Below are 17255 nucleotides of genomic sequence, written 5' to 3'. Positions count from 1 at the left end.
GCTGTTCATAGGGACTCACAATCTTAAAATCCACTTACCTGAGGCCCCACAACTGGCTCATGTGGAGAGAGGACTCTAGTGGAAAGGATGGCCTGTGTTCCAGGCCTTCCGGAGGGATGCTTCTAGCAGGTAGGATCCCTCACCAGCCCTCTTCTGTGTTTAGGGACTGGTTCTTTGGGTTCATAGGTGAGTTGGGCTCTCACGTGGGAGGCAGACAAGTGTTCAGAAAGTGTGTAAGTTGGGGACAGGACTCAAATTGTTAATGAGTTTGAAGCCTTCACTTTTAAGATTCAAGCTCCATCTATGAAACCTCAGGTGAGGGATGGACAGGTAAGAGAAACATCAAGGCCATGAGCATCCCTCAATATGACATGTTAGCTGCTGCTTCAGGGACTGGATTGAAAATGCCTAACAGGGGAGCATGGCAGTGTGTGTGGAGAAAGAGATGACTGGAGAGCTCTGGTCCAGAACTCACATGCTTTTCAGGAGGAGACTTTATCTAGCCTATCCACATCTGGGTGAAGCCATGCGAAGATCTGAGTTGTCAGGTCTCTAGAGGGGTGACCACTGTTGACCTTGGTGCAGTTTGAACAGTCTTGTCACTGAGGGGCAGGCTAGGTAATGAGAACTGGAGAGGATCCATCCTAGTGGGCTTGTTGACCAGAAGCCACAGTGGTGATGACAATAGGGTATGGCTAATTGGAAAACTGACACCGGTTTGCTCTGTGCAAGGCCATGGTCAAGTTTACCAGCAACAAAAACAAGACCCAGCATATATGATAGTGCTACTTAAGATCAACAAGAGGAGGAGAAGGCTTACCCTTGTGACCAGGGAGCAGCAGATGCTCAGGAGCCAGCCCGCGCCTATCAAGGGTGTGCAGGGTGAGCCAAGGCTCAGGAGGCCACACAGCCAGCACACTCGGAACAGCGCAAACCCTGCTTGATGGTGACGCAAGAGTTTATCAGTGTTTTATTTAGCTCCATCAGAGAAACACTGCTAGCACAGGCTGGAGGATCAGAGAGCTAAGTTTTCAAAGCCTGGATGTCTCTGGAATCTCCAGTTACATATTTCACTGTTTTCTTTCATGATTCTTACAACAGCTAACTCTGAGAACACTGTGTTCATCTCACAGTTCCTCAGTATTTCTGCCAGCTTAACTGACAGTGGGTCCTGGAACTGCAAACGGGGCAGGTTCCTGGGGTTTATATACACGTATTTGTATACACATCACATTTCTAGAAACTGGGACCATAAAGTTCCTATTACTTGGGGATTTTATGTATAATACACTGCCAGGACAACCTCTCACTTGTGGTTTTTGAAGAAAGAATCTGTCAGTTTTTAGATTGCCACTGTGTAAATGCCTAATGGTGGGCCAGGTCAAGCCGCCTACACTGAAGTCCTGGAGGCAAAGTCTAGAGTCATAGGAGCCCACACCCCGAGGGCCCTGGCCTGTCAGGCACTTGGTCAAGCCACCTCTCCGATGGCTGGAGGCACATTCCTATGCCCATCAACGCCTACAGGGCACTCCTCATCCCACTGACCACCTCTCTGACGACAAGAACGATCATGATGCCGGGGTTCTGCTTCCTCTTCATCCTGCCACTCTCCCCCAGGAGCCCTACGATGGCCCCAAGGAGAGGCAGCTGCAAAGACCACAGACACCTCAATTTACATAAAATTATCTCACTCCATTTTATTTAAGATTTTCTCCAGTTAGTAAAAGAAAGATGTGTCTCTCTTTATACATATGTACAGGTTCAGTTATAAAAATAGACAGCACATTCAAAGAGAAAAAAGGCTTGGCATTTTTCTGATTCCCTCTAAATAGCATCTGTACACAGGAGTCTGGGTTTGGACAGGGGAATCTTAATGATTTAAATTAAATGATTCCCCTACCACCCCTACTCAAAAAAAAAGTTTAAAAAATCAATCTATCTAAACTCAATTCCGCGATTTTCAGGTGTGCAAATTAGAGGCGGACCCGCCCAGAAGCACCTGCTCCACCAGGGACATCAGGCTGGGGATAGGCAGAAACACCTCCCATGTGAACACCACCCCTTTGCCGCTCCTGAAGGGAAGCGAGCTCGGGCTGGCGGGGCCAGGCTGGGAGGTGGGTGCTGAGCCTGCCCTTGCTCCATCCTCTCCATCTCTCTCCACCGTCCCTTCCTTTCTCAGTGCAATACAGACAGTGCATACAGCCAAGCAGGGGGCTGAAGGGCAAGGGCGGGGAGACTGTGCATTCAGGAGGGGCAAGGGGAGCCTGCAAGAGGGGCAGTGAGGCTGTCCTGCTGATTGAGGTGGCTCCTGGTCTCCTACTGGCTTCTGGGAGTCCCGGGGTGGGAGCTGTGGCTACTTTTGCTGGTGGGACCTGAAGGTTCTCTGATTCGAACCATGCAGGGCAGGAGAGGAAATGCTGGGAAACAACTGCCTCCACGCCTGCTGCCCCTAGCCTTGTGCCATCCTCAAAGCCACCACCTTGTCCTGCATTTGCTACTCTCCTCAGCCGTAACACTCTGGTGAATGGGTTTGGAGACTTGGGTTGCTCAACAACTGAGAACACCAACTACATGATTTCCTCCCTTCCGGGCCCCCCAGGAAATCACAGCCCTAAGAGAAGTCTCCACCGTGGAAGGCTCTTCACAGCACTTTTAGAGCCTTTGCAAGGGACACGGCCAGAGCTGAAGAGTGGAATGGGGATGGAGACTATGTGCCTGAGCATCGAGATGGGGTCTCTGTCAGCCCTTCCCCAGTGTGAGGTTTAAGACTTGCCTATAAGGTCCTTTGAGAGGCTGTGGGTCTGATCCCTGTCCTTGGGCCTTTTTCCTACAGGCAACCCCAGAGCATTCCTCTTGAGACACGGATGATCCAAGTCCTCACACCAGCCACCTGCCTGTCTTTCCCTTGTTGCAACTGGTCCTTGCTGCCCCGTGGCTTGGGATGGAAGATGCTGCACTGGGCAAGCTATCCAAAGACCACCTGCAGGCCAGGGCATGAGCCCCCGGAGTGGCTGAAGGAAGCTGGAGGGCCAGGTGGTTACCGTCCTCCCGAGGGCTTGGCGCCTTTGCCCTGTTTCCGGACCAGGGAGTCTGGGGCTAGGCTGCTGGTCAAGTGGAGGCTCTTGGGAGTCCCAGGAAGATTATTTCCTTTGCCTAAAGGGGAGCTCAAGGGAGAAGAGGCGCTTGAAGGTCCAAAGTCAGCAAGGCCAGCAGGCCGAACAAGGGACGTCTGCAGAGGACTGCTGGCGGAGATTCCTGCCGGGAGACAAAGAGAGGCAAGGGTGTAAGCGTCTGTCCCATCTGAGCTGCCTCAGCGCCAGACCCTGGTTCCTGGAGTCAGGTCTGGAGGTGAGATTGTGGGGAACCCTGTACCACTTGTTCTTCCTGTCACCTGTTTTTCCTGTAAGAGAAAACCAATACCTGCCCAGCCCTCTCCACATTACTGCATCTACAGGGAGCAGATGTCACCTAGGCAGTCAAGAGCAGAGCACGCGTTACCCGCTGGGAAGCCAAGGCTACAGGAAGAGCTGTGACAGGCATTGATGTGTTTTCTTATACAGGCCTGGTTCCTTCCTGGGACAGCACTTGTGAGCTGCTTCCTTCTTAGTTTCAGAAGATGTCCTTTACTCCTCAGTCCATCTGACCAGAGGGCACAAGGCTGCCCACTCTATCCTATGTCTACACACGCAGTTCTTGTGTTGCACGCAGCCACCCTGCTCTCTAAGCCCTAATGCTTTTAAGGAGCTGGTTCGAATCTCCTGTACAGCAACTCTTTCTAACATTCCTAAAAAGGAATTCTACGTGCTCGGTAGGCAGACTCGTGAATACTCTCACCCACAGTGGAGCTGGAGGCAATGACCGAATCCCTTGCTTTCCGTGCCCAGTCACCAAGCACTGTCAGTGTTTCTTGGGACACTCTGCCCCCTGTTGCCTCTAGAAGAAAGCCTGAGGAGTGTCATGTTTTGCCCCATGTGGGGGTGAAACCCTGCCATGGCAGCCTTAACTGCTGCCAGACTGCTATTTTTCCAAGGATGTGATGAGCTGGCAAAAAGTTGAGAAACACAGGGCTGGGCTATTATACTTCACAGTTGTTGAACAAAGGAGAAAGGAGGAGAAAGGGGAGGTAAATGATCACTTATTGAGAACTTTCTATTCAATAATGCTGTTACTTGATGCAACACCCTAAATTTTAAGCGTGTGTTCTGAATGGAGAGCAATGCCCGAATGGCAAGTGCTGCCCTTCTCACCACTCCGAGAGCCCATGGTCACACATCTGATAAGCTTCTGCCCATCAGGTCTTTCCAACCTTGACTCCCACAGGCCCTTTGCTGCACAGTCTGACTGACCTGCTCGGTGACCTCCAATATGCCCAGGTCGTTAAACCCTCTGTCACCAGTGGAAATCCTTCATCAACCTTCTCTTTCCTTCTGAGTTTGGAAACTTAGTCATCAAGTACACAGGTCCTCCTCCTCCTGATCTACCACAATTAAGGCCTTTCCTCTTCTCTCACTCAATGCTAACATACTGCCTTGTACTGCTGCTAAACACATTCCATGCATGGCTTCCTTGTCTCATTTTCACTATATATTCAGGTACGGGGTCCATGTGTTATACTCCCATGCACACAAGTGCTGGGTTGTGTGTGTGTGTGTGTTTTGGCACAGCGCAGCTTGTGGGCTCTTAGTGGGATCTGAACCCAGGCCCTCAGCAGTGACAGCAGAGACCTAACCACTGGACCGCTAGGGAAGTCCCTACAGCAGGTGTTTAATCCTAAGGTGGTGGCTCACAAAGCTGAAAGCTGCTCAGTTGTGTCCGACTCTTTGCGACCCTGTGGACTATACAGTCCATGAAATTCTTCAGGCCAGAATACTGGAATGGGTAGCCTTTCCCTTTTCCAGGGGATCTGAGCCAAAAGGGAAGCCCAAGAATATTGGAGTGGGTAGCCTATCCCTTCTCCAGCAGATATTCCCGACCCAGGAACTGAACTGGGGTCTCCTGCATTGCAGGCAGATTCTTTACCAACTAAGCTACTGGGTAACTGTTAACTATGCTAGTCTGCACTACAGAAATGTAATTATTAAAATGTGAGTCTGGGGGAAAAAAATCAGTTCTCAAAGCAGGAGAAATGTTTAAAGCAACATGGTCAAGAAATTCACCTTTTTGTTTTTCAGTTACTTCCACTCTGAAGGCAGCACTACACTAAGTCACAAGAGCACAAGGAGTCTCAGGACCACTTGGTGCAGAGGCGCACTCCAACATGGGCTCTGGGAAGGGGCTCTGGGCCCAGGGGTGTCCTGCCTGCTCTACCTGGCAGAATGCTCAGCAGCCCTCCAGACTAGCCCCAGCCAGAATGGCACCTTAGTCCCTGGGGCCCCCGTACCTTTAGACACGTTGTACCCGTATGCAGCATAGGCAGCGGCAGAGGCTGCAGCAGCCCCTGCTTTGGCTCCTGCCATGGCGGCAGCACTGCCTGCAGTGGACTTCCGGCTCCGGCCCTTTCCGGCTCCTTTGGCTGTGCTTCCCGAACCTTTAGGGCGGCCTCGGCTTCGGGCTGAATGACCACGTCCTGCAGCTGGCATTTCCTGAATGGAAATCCCTGTGGGAAGAAATTGGTCAAGAGGGGGAAAAAAGTCAATTTCTTATGTGTGACGGGAATCTTCTCCTGGACACAGAAGATGGCTTTCGGGGTGTTTTGTTTCAGGACTCCTAGGGAGGTCTATGTCCCAATTTAATGGCTGAGCCACACAGTTACACAGCATTAGTAAGAACTGTGAGTAGCTACAACGGCCTGACACTTCAAGTTGCTTTTCAATTCTCTAAGAGTGGTGCCATTACTCCTGATTTTTTCTTTAAACTAGATCATTACTAAACGAACTCCAGGGATGTGCTACTTGTGATTCACCTGCACAGTCCAATGTTCTCCTGCCTTGGGGAATCGACTTTTACTCCCAAGTTGCACATGTAGAGGGACTCAAGAAATAGCAGCAACACTGGGCACCACAGAACAAAGTGAGGAAAGGCCCGGAAAAGTTAACTATAACTAAAAACTAGCACAAATAAGGGTGAACTATGAAGAACAGGAATGGCTAGAAAACAAAGAAGTTCGAAATCTTTATGAAGTTCTTATTTTGTTTTCCCTAAGCTTTCTCATTCTCCCTTTCACTTAAACAGGCTAGTAAAACAATGAGACTTCAAATGTTTTCTGCTCTACTCCACTCTTCTTTAAAGAAGGTAGAAAACGCCGTTATCTGAGAAGGAACCAGGACCCCGCCCAAGCGGCAGGGACAGCTGCATCACTCACCATTCACAGTGTCTGAGACAGAGCCCGTCATGGAAGCAGGGGAGTTGGTGGCTCGGGACTGAGGGGCTGAGGAGGCGGGGTCGTCCACAATGACCAGCATGTCGCTGCTGCTCTCGTCCGGGGGAATGGAGCCAGTATGCAGCTCACTGCTGATGGAGATCTAGAGGCGGAAGGGTCATGATCACCACTCCTCTCAGAGCCTTCGGCCCTCGTGCCTAAGTGAGGACATGCTTCCCAGGCCTCCCCCACATTCCCTCTCCTCCCTGGCATCACTCCTGAGATTCAGACCCCCTACTGTGGCTCTGGAGAAGGCAGTTCGCCTTCATTTGCTTTTCTCCTAATGGATTCCTTGTGAAACCCCCTTTACAAGGCAGGCAAATCCCCCAAAAAGCAAAAGCTACCCAGTAAGGACACAGCCCTCACTGCTGCGATGAAGGCATCACTAATAAAAGGAGCCTCACCTCACTGAAAGGGCTGGGCATGGCTGAGTCCACGCTGATGAAGGAGTCGTCCCCATCCGCAGAGAGATTGGAGTTATCAGCTGAGGGAACAAATGGGATCACCAGGTTCATACCCTCCTTTCTCCTTTTGCCATCCAATTCATCTTCTTTTTTCTTCTGGGAACACACAAATCAAGAAATACAGAAAAAAACATGAGGCTAGGCACTGAGAGAAAAATGGGGTTGGAAAAGAAAGTGATGACAGATATTTGACTCTTTGTAAATGTCTAAGTTTCACTTTATTCAATTAGCATATTATTAAAAAAGAAAAAAAAAATCCCAAGGAAGGAGGAAAGGAATCACTTAGTACAAGTTTATGCATATTCTACCACAATAATACAGAGTTGAAAGGCCAGTCACACTGAATGGAGCTGTGCCAAACAGAATCTGAACAGGGCGAGGGTCGGTCAGCTTCCAGCGCAGCCTCGCAGCACTTATCAGGCTGAACCAATGCAGCCCCACAAGCAGGAGGGCCCCTGTGCTCTTAGTTTATTTTTGCACATCTGTTTTTACTCTGCCTTCTTTTTAAATATGCATAAGGGGAATGAAGGTTCTTCTCATACACAAGGAATACTGAAGTGGCTTTTCATTATCTCCTCAATTTACATGAAAATGCTTAAGCACTGAGTGACTGAGCTACACCAAACAGTGCTAGAGCCAAGTTCAGCAGGGCTTTGTCACAGGTTAGAGATGTGGAATCAGAGTGTGCTTAGAAAATTCTGGGAATCACATTCATCCACTGCACCTAACAGCACTTGTATCTAGATCTATATTAGGGTTAATATGGTATGTCTTTGGGGCTTCCCTGGTGGATCAGACGGTACAGAATCTGCCTGCAATGTAGGAGAGACTTGGGTTCAATCTTTGCGTTGGGAAGATCCCCTGGAGAAGGGAATGGCAACCCACTCCAGTATTCTTGCCTGGGTAATCCCATGGACAGAGAAGCCTGCTGGGCTACAGTCCACGGGTTCGCAGAGTCGGACATGACTTAGGGACTAAACAACAATAAAGACTAGGTTATGATAAGGATTACTGGCACATGTGCAGAAACAGCAAGACAGGAAGAAATGGAGGGGAACTACATCCCATGTTGCAGCTAGCCTGGTAGGCTCAAGCAGGACATGTCAAAAGGGATACAAAAAAAAAAAGAGGCAAAAAACAGCTCAGCCCAAATCCTTAGCACGAATTGGAGAAAGAGAAGAATAGTATGACAGTGATTTAATTTTCCCATAGTAGATGATACTAGAAGAATTATGGCAGAAGGACTGGATCTAATGACCTCTTAGGCCCTTTTTAAGATTCTGCAGAATCTAATAATCTAACATTCATCTTACTCACATTTGGACTTAAGCTTTTAAAAAAAGTCCCAACAAAAGGTTTCTACAATTACATGTGACCACAGACCCATATAATATAATTCTGTCTGTGTGGGGAGTACTACCCTACCAAGGCTGCATTTCCCCTGCTCGATTGTCAGTCAGGACAGAACTATTACATAACACACACAGATGGAGCTGGATACCAACCAGCAACCAAGATGACAAGCATGCATTGTACAGTCTTTTCTGGAGGGACCACTCAGCACCCCCATCAGCCCCAGTCCACCACCCCAACTTGACATACCTTCTCTGCGTACTTTTCCCGCTTGCGCTTGCGTTCTTTAACTCGGTTGGTTTCCTCCTGCTGCCGTTTCTCTTCTTGCCGGAGTCTCACTATCAAGAAAATTTTAAGATCTAATGAAGCACCTGTGGCAATCCTGATCCTTATTCTCTGAAACTAAGGTGGCCTTATTCTCTGATATTTATGATTCAAGGTATGACTTCTATCCATTTAAGGCAGGCAGATAACTCATGGTTTCCTAACTTGGAGAACGAACAGAGTTCCTTGGATTCTAAACAGTTTTGGGGTTCAAACCATGATTCAGTCTCATTGTCACGGGCCTTTCCATGCCTCTCCTTTTTCCTTTTCTTTTCAGCCGTTTAATATCTGTGCACGGCACAGATCGAGTATGGTTACAGAGTCCTGAAAGGTTTTCAGAAGGCAGTGGCACACGTGGGCACCGTAAGAAAGGTGCTTCATCACATTTTCTGATGTGATGCTGTCCATGCCTGCAGAAGTTTACAAGGTTAAGTCTGAAACCCACTTTCTGGCTTCTCAAAAGCCAGAAATACTGGGAGAAGGGTCTGAATATTACATATGGCAGTGTGCTTTTCCAACTTTTCCATTAATTTCACAAAAATATTTCTCTGGACAGAAGAGAGTAAATTCATTACTGCTGAGGAAATCTAGGAGACAGCCTTCCTGTACACATTTATTTGAAGTCATATTACTCTAAAAATACACCTATTTCTTTATACTCCATAACATATCCTTGTGTGAGCTTTAAAACAAAATATTAACCAAAAAAGTGTTTCTCCCCAAACACAGTCTGGCTTTGCCTACCCTTGGGACATAGTCAAGGGCCTTTTCGTTTTCAGATATGTGGAGCCAGAGGAATCATCTCTGTAAGGAAAGCGCATTAATAAGAGGTCTAGAATACGTACATTTCTTTTCCAACTCTTCATCGTCTAGAAGAAGACTAACCACCTCTTTGGGTTTCAAGGTATCTGGTTTGAAGTTTCCACCAGAAATCACCATCCGTTGAATCTAATACAAAACAAACAAACAAAAAAAATCACCAATAGGCATCTGTTCCCTTATGGAAAATATCCAAACAGAAACAAGTTTCTCAATCTGTAGTTCTGGTGAGGCCCCTGGATTTCCTTTTTTTTTTTTTTCCATTTCTGTGACTGGCTCATCCAGGTCATTTGTGCCAAGAGAAAGGACGATGAGAGCTTCTTTGCCTGAAACTGTTGACAGCTGTAAGATCCAATAATACTGAATCAAGACGGAAAAGAACCAAAAATGATAATTTTTTTAGAAACTAGCAAATTAAGCATACAGCTCAGAGGCTGATCACACCGAGAATACTAGGGCAGGAGCAAAGGCCGTTTCTTCTTCCCACGAATGTGAAACTATGTCAAACACGAGGGCCACAACTGGGATCTTCTTCAAATGAACGACAGGAGAATACTGTGTGTAGATACCATTCCAGAAGAAAAGAAGTGAGGAATGGCCAGGCCAGTACGTGCTGCTTTTGTATAGGACTTCATTTTCTCTTCCAGTCACAAGAAATCTCAGGGCTTTCATGACCAATGAAAGCCGAGAGTCTTAGTCTCGGTCAGTCACTGTGGCTGAACTACTTTCTCTACCAGCACAGTACCTCCTTTGCCTTCTGCTTACCTCGCTCTTCTCCTTTGCTCGCTGCAGAATGCGTTCTTCAATGGTGCCCTTACAGATGAGTCGGTAGACAGTAACCTGCTTTGTCTGCCCCAAGCGGTGGGCCCTGTCCATAGCCTGCTGGTCCACAGTGGGGTTCCAATCGCTATCATAAAAAATCACCTGTGCAGGCAGGACAGGAATACAGCAAAGACTGAGGCACTCTCAGGGCAATACCAGGAATTCTGACAGCAACCCAGCCATTCATCTATTTCAACAGTTTGATACCAGATTTTTTTCTATGATATAAAGATGAACAGATATCTACTCATAAAACCAAGCCATTCCTTCACCTGCTCTGGGCGAAAGACTCTGAGCTTTTTTCAGGGTTTTCATTTAAAAAGAGAATGGCAAAAATATTAATACTTAACATCCAGGGCTTACTATTTGCCAATCATTGTACTAGATGTTTTATGTGTATTAACTCACTTAAATTCCACTACCACTAAGATTTAGTCACTATTAAAAACCCCTGTTTTATATAAATAGATGAGGAAACTGAGACTCAGGGAACTCAGAGACTATCCAAGACCACACAGACTAAATAAGCAGTGGGCCTGGGATGTGAAATTCTTCTTAACCCCAAGCCTACCTTGGTAAGAGACAGGCATGGCTTTCCTGGCGTTCTCAGGTTCGCACTAACGGGGTCATTTCCTGTCTCTTGAATTTCAGGCAAGAAATGTTTAAAGGGTTCTCTGGAAGCTACTTCTTGTTTGCTAAACAACAAACACAAAGAACAAAATGTACTCCCTACTCCTCTGACCCATAGGTGATCCTAAAACCAACAGAATCTTGGATCTTCAGTCCTGAAGCTACTAGCAATACAGTGGATCTCTTAAAAGAAAGCCAGTTCAAAGTGACCCTCATAGCTCATGTGTCTTTCTCTACGTTCAACCAAGTCACCAAATCTAGCCAGTACTTCTTCAAAACAAACTCATTCTTTCTATATTCCCACTGTCCTTCTCCTGGGCCAGGCCCTCACCACCTACATCTGGTTCACTGATGCTTCAAGATCAGCGGGTTTCTGAGATCCCAGTCTCTTTCTTCAGTTTACTTCGGAGAAGGCAATGGCACCCCACTCCAGTACTCTTGCCTGGAAAAATCCCATGGATGCAGGAGCCTGGTGGGCTGTAATCCATGGGGTCGCTAAGAGTCGGACACGACTGAGCGACTTCCCTTTCACTTTTCACTTTCATGCATTGGAGAAGGAAATGGCAACCCACTCCGGTGTTCTTGCCTGGAGAATCCCAGGTATGGGGGAGCCTAGTGGGCTGCTGTCTATGGGGTTGCACAGAGTCGGATACGACTGAAACGACTTAGCAGCAGCAGCAGCTATATACTAAGACAACTTCACTTTTATTCTTTCCTAATACAAACACACCTCTTCCCTTTTGTCAGATAGTTCTCTTTGGTATCCCTCACTTAGGTTAGTTTGACTGTACCACTTCTTGCTCAAGCTGTTTTTCCAACTTAGACTTCCCTGATCTCCCTTGCCTGTAACAATGTTTCCTTTTCCTATTCCTTATGAATTCGTATTAGAAATTACAATGGTCAAAACCTGTTAAGCACTTAAAACAGATGTGCATACATATCTCACTAAATTTTCATAAAAACCTGATATATTTCCTTCATCTCATAAATTGGGAAGACTGGACTGAGCTCACAGTCTTAACAGTCTCCTTTTACAACCCGCACTATTAGCAAAACGTTGCATTGCCTATCCTGGTCCAAGCTCCCACGTAGTCACTATTTTCTAAAGGTATCCAATTATTTCATATGTATTATGTATTTTAAAAATTCTCCTGCCTAGTGTTACTGGAGGACAGACACCATCCACCAGAACAAAGTAGAATTCTACAAATACTAGTCAATTGATACTAGAATCTCTAAGACGTGATGAAAACTAGAAAAAGTGCTAAAATGTAAGCAAAAGAGTAATTCATCTCTTTTGAACTGTTCCTCTAGATGCTTTTTCCATTGCTTAACACTACTTCCCTGGTGGCTCAGATGGTAAAGCGTCTGCCTACAATGCGGGAGACCAGGTTCAATCCCTGGGTTGGGAAGATCTCCTCCTGGAGAAGGAAATGGCAACCCACTGCAGTATTCTTGCCTGAAAAATCCCATGGACGGAGAAGCCTGGTAGGTTACAGTCCATGGGGTCGCAAAGAGTCAGACACGACTGAGCAACTTATGACTTATGACTAACACTATTCGTAAGTAAGTAATTTTCTCATTTAATAATGGAAGCAATTCTTCTGCCATTTTCTGCAGAACTCACTTGATGTGAAGATAGATAAAAGGCATCAGCATTTTTAATGTTTTTGCCTCTAATTACAAGAACCCCACTGGCTCTTTCTTATGCTGCTCCTTTTGTCTCTCTCTCATATGAGGTATAATCCCTCAACTTTTAGTATAAGTTAGAATCCTTGAGGAAAAAGAAATGACAAACTGCCTGCCAAAGAAAGAAAATCATTATGAAAGCTTATTGTTAAGCCAGTGTCCACAGATCTAGGATTTGGAAGTATATGACATTTGTCACTTGTTAGAGGAATACAGAAAACCTGACCACAGGACATTCTGGAACTTCAACACAATAGGCAAAATTCTAGAAAATTCAGTTTAAACTTTCAGGGAGAACAAAGGAAGAGAGGACAGAGTTAATGAAAGTGAGACTTCCAACTGAACTGGGGTGGGGGCAACTGTTTGCCCAACATACCTAACATGACTGCATATGTGGAAAATGAGAGTTGATGTCACACCCAAAAGACAGTACCTTCAGTAGTCCAAGCCTAAGGCAATGAATAGTTCAGCATGAACTCATAATGGGCAGCCCTGTATTATGAATCATTTTCACAAGTGTTTCCTCCATATTTACATTTTTCCTAGAAGTCTCAGTGGCAACCAACCCTGACTCAACTTGGGTTCTTTTGAGGTCATCAACAGTAAGAAGATTGGAGCCCAAGGAGATAGGTTTGCAATTTAACTTTCAAGTCCCCTCTTTCCCCAATTTAATGGCTTTTATCTTTCAAATGGATTAAAAGAGGTAAAGAACTGGTGAGGAAGAAAATAAAATAAGATTCTACTTAGCCCTATCTAATAAGCTGTTGATGTTTAAAAAAAAAATTCTACCTAGAAAAAGACACAGAGAAAAATAATATAGAAACATATTATAAGCTAGCAAGTTAAGACAAAAATAAGAGAGATATAAACACCAGATGAGATGTATGGTTATTATCTACCTTGACAATAAAAAATGAACACTGAATCAACATTGACATAAACTCAGGGGAGACAATGTCCATCAGAGTAGAACAGTTATGACACCTGTCTTTATGGAGCTCAGTGACATTCTAGAGAAAAACAAGCAACAATTAAGAATACAACAACTGACTTAACTAGGAAAGATCAGAGCCAGTCCACAATGCGTGGCCCAGCAATGACTAAGGGGAAATACATTAATTGTCAGCACTTTTATGAAGTTTTAAACAGCAAGCTGGGAGGGCACTGGGAAGGGGAAGCAAAGGAAGAAGGTGAGAGCTGAGATGTGTGGGATGCTCTTGGCTCTCCAAGTCAAAGACAGAGAGTTTCAGGGAATGAGGGAGTGAAAATGGGAAAATTGAGAGGAACAACTGGAAACAGCTGGACCAACACTTGGAAGGAATGGGTGGAGAATGCGTTAGAAGTTCAGTTCCTTGGGAGGGCTGAAAGCTGTCCCATGGTGTCTCATGGGACATAAGATTTCTCACACTGCTTGCTACTATGGGACAAAAGCTCCTCAATCTCTTTCTGCACAAACATTTAAAACAGTCTGACACAAAAACAAAACCAACAGCGCAGTTTATAACAATGCCTTGCTAAACAATGTCAAATGCCTACTTTACGAAGAATACACAAAGAACAAGGCAGACAGTAACGGGCAGCTGCCATTAATTTCATGCTAAAATCATGTTTTTATTAACAGAGTGAGTCAGAGTCTCACTGTTTACAAATACATGTTTATATATGCATTCTCAATCATAAAACATTAAGTTTTTCCTGACAGTTTAGGGTGACTAACCTCTTCCTTGTCCATAAATGGTTCTGGGGCTTTTCTGAAGCTAAATAATCTCAGGGCAAAGGAAAAATGCCAGGCAAGCAGTTAAACTTATTGTTTCTCTAATAATACACACAGGGAGTATAACTTGACTCCACACAAACCATTACCTAGCAACTCATTTCAATGGTGTGGTTCCATTTTTTTTTTTTCCTGAGTATTCTAAGAGGTTCTAATTTGTGAGTCCCTTAGCCTTCCCCTCAAAATTAAATGTAAACTGTTTCAGAATTGGAGACTCAGAATATTCAGAGCCTCTATGTCCCAGGGAGTAAAGAGAATACCTATTTCTACTCCTCTAGTTGTGAGGTTAGGGTTAGGTTTGGTTCTTTCTGACTGGCTGGAGTAGTTCACTTGTGAAAGACAAGCTGTAAAAACTAGAAGCATGGGACTTCCCTGGTGGCTCAGTGGATGGGAATTTGCCTGCCAATGCAGGGGATACAGGTTCGATCCCTGGTCCGGGAAGATTCCACATGCCATGGAACAACTAAGCCCATGCACCACAATTACTGAGGCCACGTGCTCAAGAGCTCACAAGCTCCAACTACTGAATCTCTGCCTAGAGTCTGTGGTCCACAACAAGAGAAGCCTGCGCAAAAAACCCACAACACCAGAAGCATAATGCAGCTCTGCCCCTCAAACCTGCTTATTTTTGGGTTATTCCAAAGAACAGCTAGGTGAACCATTTCTTAAGAAAGCATAGATCAAACCTGAGATAGGCAGGCTGAGAAGGGAAAGATAGTTTAATCTAATGAACCAATGCTAGGTCTCCCCAGGTGACCTCATCCAGCCTCACGGCCTTAAACATTACCTATGACCTGGTGACTCCAAAATATATCTTGAGCCTCAATCTTTTTCCTAAAAACCACACTCTACTGCCTGCATGACACTTACTTAATGTCTAAGAACCCTGAACTTAATACACTCCAAACCAAACTCTTGAGTTCCTTTCTCAAACCCATTCCTCTGTGCACTTTCCCTTAACCAGTAGCTGGTACCTCCATCACCCTAGTTCCTCACATTGAACACCTTGGACTTCTCCTTGACCCACATGATCCACATCCAGTCTTAGCAGCAAACCTCACTGGCTGTGCCTTCAAAATACTGATACACGCAGATTCCAAGTATCTCTCATCACCTCCACTACTTCAATCCTTGCCCAAGTCACCACTGCCTTATGTCTAATTCCTAACTGAACTTCCTGCTTCCACCTTTCTCCCTATGGTCTTCCCCACTCCACAACCCTGGAAGCCAGAAGGACACATTTTCTCTGCTCAAATCCTTCCAGTAGCCTCTTACCTCAAAATCCTAACCATGGCCCATGAAGTCCCATACAATCTACTTCGGTCACTCATTTGACACCACTATGCCCACCTTCATTCTGTTCCCCCTACAAAAGGCTTCGCTTCATTTCGATTATGCCAAGCATGTTCTCACCTCAGGGCTTTGCACTTATCTCCTTTCCCTGGAATGCTCTTGTTTTAGGCCACATACATAATTGGCTTGCTTTTCTCACTTTCTTCAGATCTTGGCGCAAATGTCACCTTATCAGAGCTTTATCAGTCTATATAAAACAGCAACCCCTGATCATGAATGGGGTTTTGAAAAACAATCAGAAGTTCCCCAGGTGGAAGAAGAGGTGTGCCAAGGAGAAAGACCTATGATGAGGGAGCTATTTACGTAGGCAGTGCTAGTGGTAAAGAACCTGCCTGCCAATGAAGAAGACACAGGTCGATCCCCGGGTCGGGAAGATCCCCTGGAGAAGGGCATGGGAACCCACTCTAGAACTCTTGCCTGGAGAATCCCATGGAGAGAGGAGTCTGGCGGGCTATAGTCATGGGGTTGCACAAGAGTCGGACATAACTGAAGTGATTTAGCACGCACATGATACAGTATGGGAGGTTCAGGAATCAAGTCAATCATTGTTTCTGGAATATGGAAGGAGCAGTAGTCTGACAATTAGTCTGGAAAGGGAGATAAAGGCCACAAAGTGAAGGGCCTTGTATGTGTAAAAGAGCTTACACTTTATCTTGTAGATGACAGAGACTCCCTGAAGAGTTTTAAGTAAGGGTATGGCTGATAAAGAAGGGTATAAACAAATTGAGGAGGTATGGGGCTGGGGAGCTGAGACTGGAGTCCAAAAGATCAGCTAGGAGAAAGTGATCAATCTTGTACTCACATAAAGAGTAAGACTAATTGGGCCCACTGCTGTCAACTCCTAGGCCACGGCCAGAGGATCCCCTTTAACCTGGGAGAGAACTTAACACTTTGCTGAATTGAATCTGTGTCTGGATCAGTTCCTACGAGCTCAATTCTTTATTTCAAATATGCATTGGCTTTGGCTAGTTGGAGCAAAGCCCGGGATGTGGAGGGGAGAGGGTGGGGGAGCATGCGGATTAGATAAATGTAATAACTGAGACCCACCCTCACACTAAACAGTGTCTCAACACCCATCCAAGAACCAAGTTACTTGTCTCCAAATCCTCCAATCTGCACCTGGCCTGCCCCATTAGGCACTTCTTTGTATGAGGCAAGAACCTAGTGTGGCAAGAGAGACATGCTTGGGATTCTCACCCAAGTACCCTTGACTCTCTGAGGATAACTGCAGTTGGGGTGTGGAGACCAAGGCTTCCCCAGGGCAGGAAGGGGGAAGCGGGAGACCCAGAGATAAACTCAGGCTCAGTTTTTGGGGGGCTATGCAGTGACAGAGCACTCTTCCCGGAGAGGCTTATCTACCAACCCTGGAGGGGACAAAGGTGCCAGAGAAGAAGCTCCTGCCCCTGGGAAGACCCTAAGAGTTTCCACCCTCTTCCAGCCACGCCTCCAGGACACAGCAATGCTGAACCAGTGCAGGGTTCTGGAGTACTGCCTCCCCATTCATCTCTCTTCCTCCTCTGAGGCTCCCAGGCCCCAGCTCTGGCCCTTCAATCCACATCATGTGTGCATTTTTTTTTACCCACCCTGGGAATCCAAAGCCTTCCCTGGACTCCCATCCCCAGCTTTCCCATAGTAGCAGAGCTGAGCATAGAGCCAGGCAGACAAGGCC

The 17255-nt window shown here is 46.1% G+C and overlaps 1 protein-coding gene across 8 annotated transcripts in view; it reads right to left on the bottom strand.

Moving 5' to 3' along the window:
* Positions 1-1671: 1671 nt before the first annotated feature.
* INO80 (INO80 complex ATPase subunit) overlaps positions 1672-17255 on the bottom strand; it is a 123539-nt gene continuing 107955 nt past the window's right edge. For 6 of the 8 annotated variants that reach the window (XR_015134936.1, XM_086321850.1, XM_086321855.1 and 3 more), the window contains 7 exons: positions 10084-10242; positions 9345-9447; positions 8425-8513; positions 6763-6918; positions 6302-6461; positions 5381-5596; positions 1672-3255 (listed from right to left, as the gene is read on the bottom strand). Coding sequence is in view for 7 of the 8 variants with exons in the window: in XM_086321850.1 (XP_086177976.1) it covers positions 3038-3255; positions 5381-5596; positions 6302-6461; positions 6763-6918; positions 8425-8513; positions 9345-9447; positions 10084-10242 (1101 nt within the window). In the remaining variant the exon portion in view is untranslated. The remainder of the gene's footprint in view (positions 3256-5380; positions 5597-6301; positions 6462-6762; positions 6919-8424; positions 8514-9344; positions 9448-10083; positions 10243-17255) is intronic. The other 2 variants (XM_086321854.1, XM_086321856.1) reach the window with 1 other exon arrangement.

The sequence above is a fragment of the Bos grunniens genome, chromosome 10 (genome assembly GCF_055505025.1).
Source record: "Bos grunniens cultivar Pamir isolate PY7600 chromosome 10, Bosgru_T2T1.0, whole genome shotgun sequence".
In the NCBI taxonomy this organism is placed as follows: domain Eukaryota; kingdom Metazoa; phylum Chordata; class Mammalia; order Artiodactyla; family Bovidae; genus Bos; species Bos grunniens.
The sequence above is the reverse complement of the archived record's forward strand: the minus strand, read 5'-3'. Positions and strand labels throughout refer to the sequence as shown.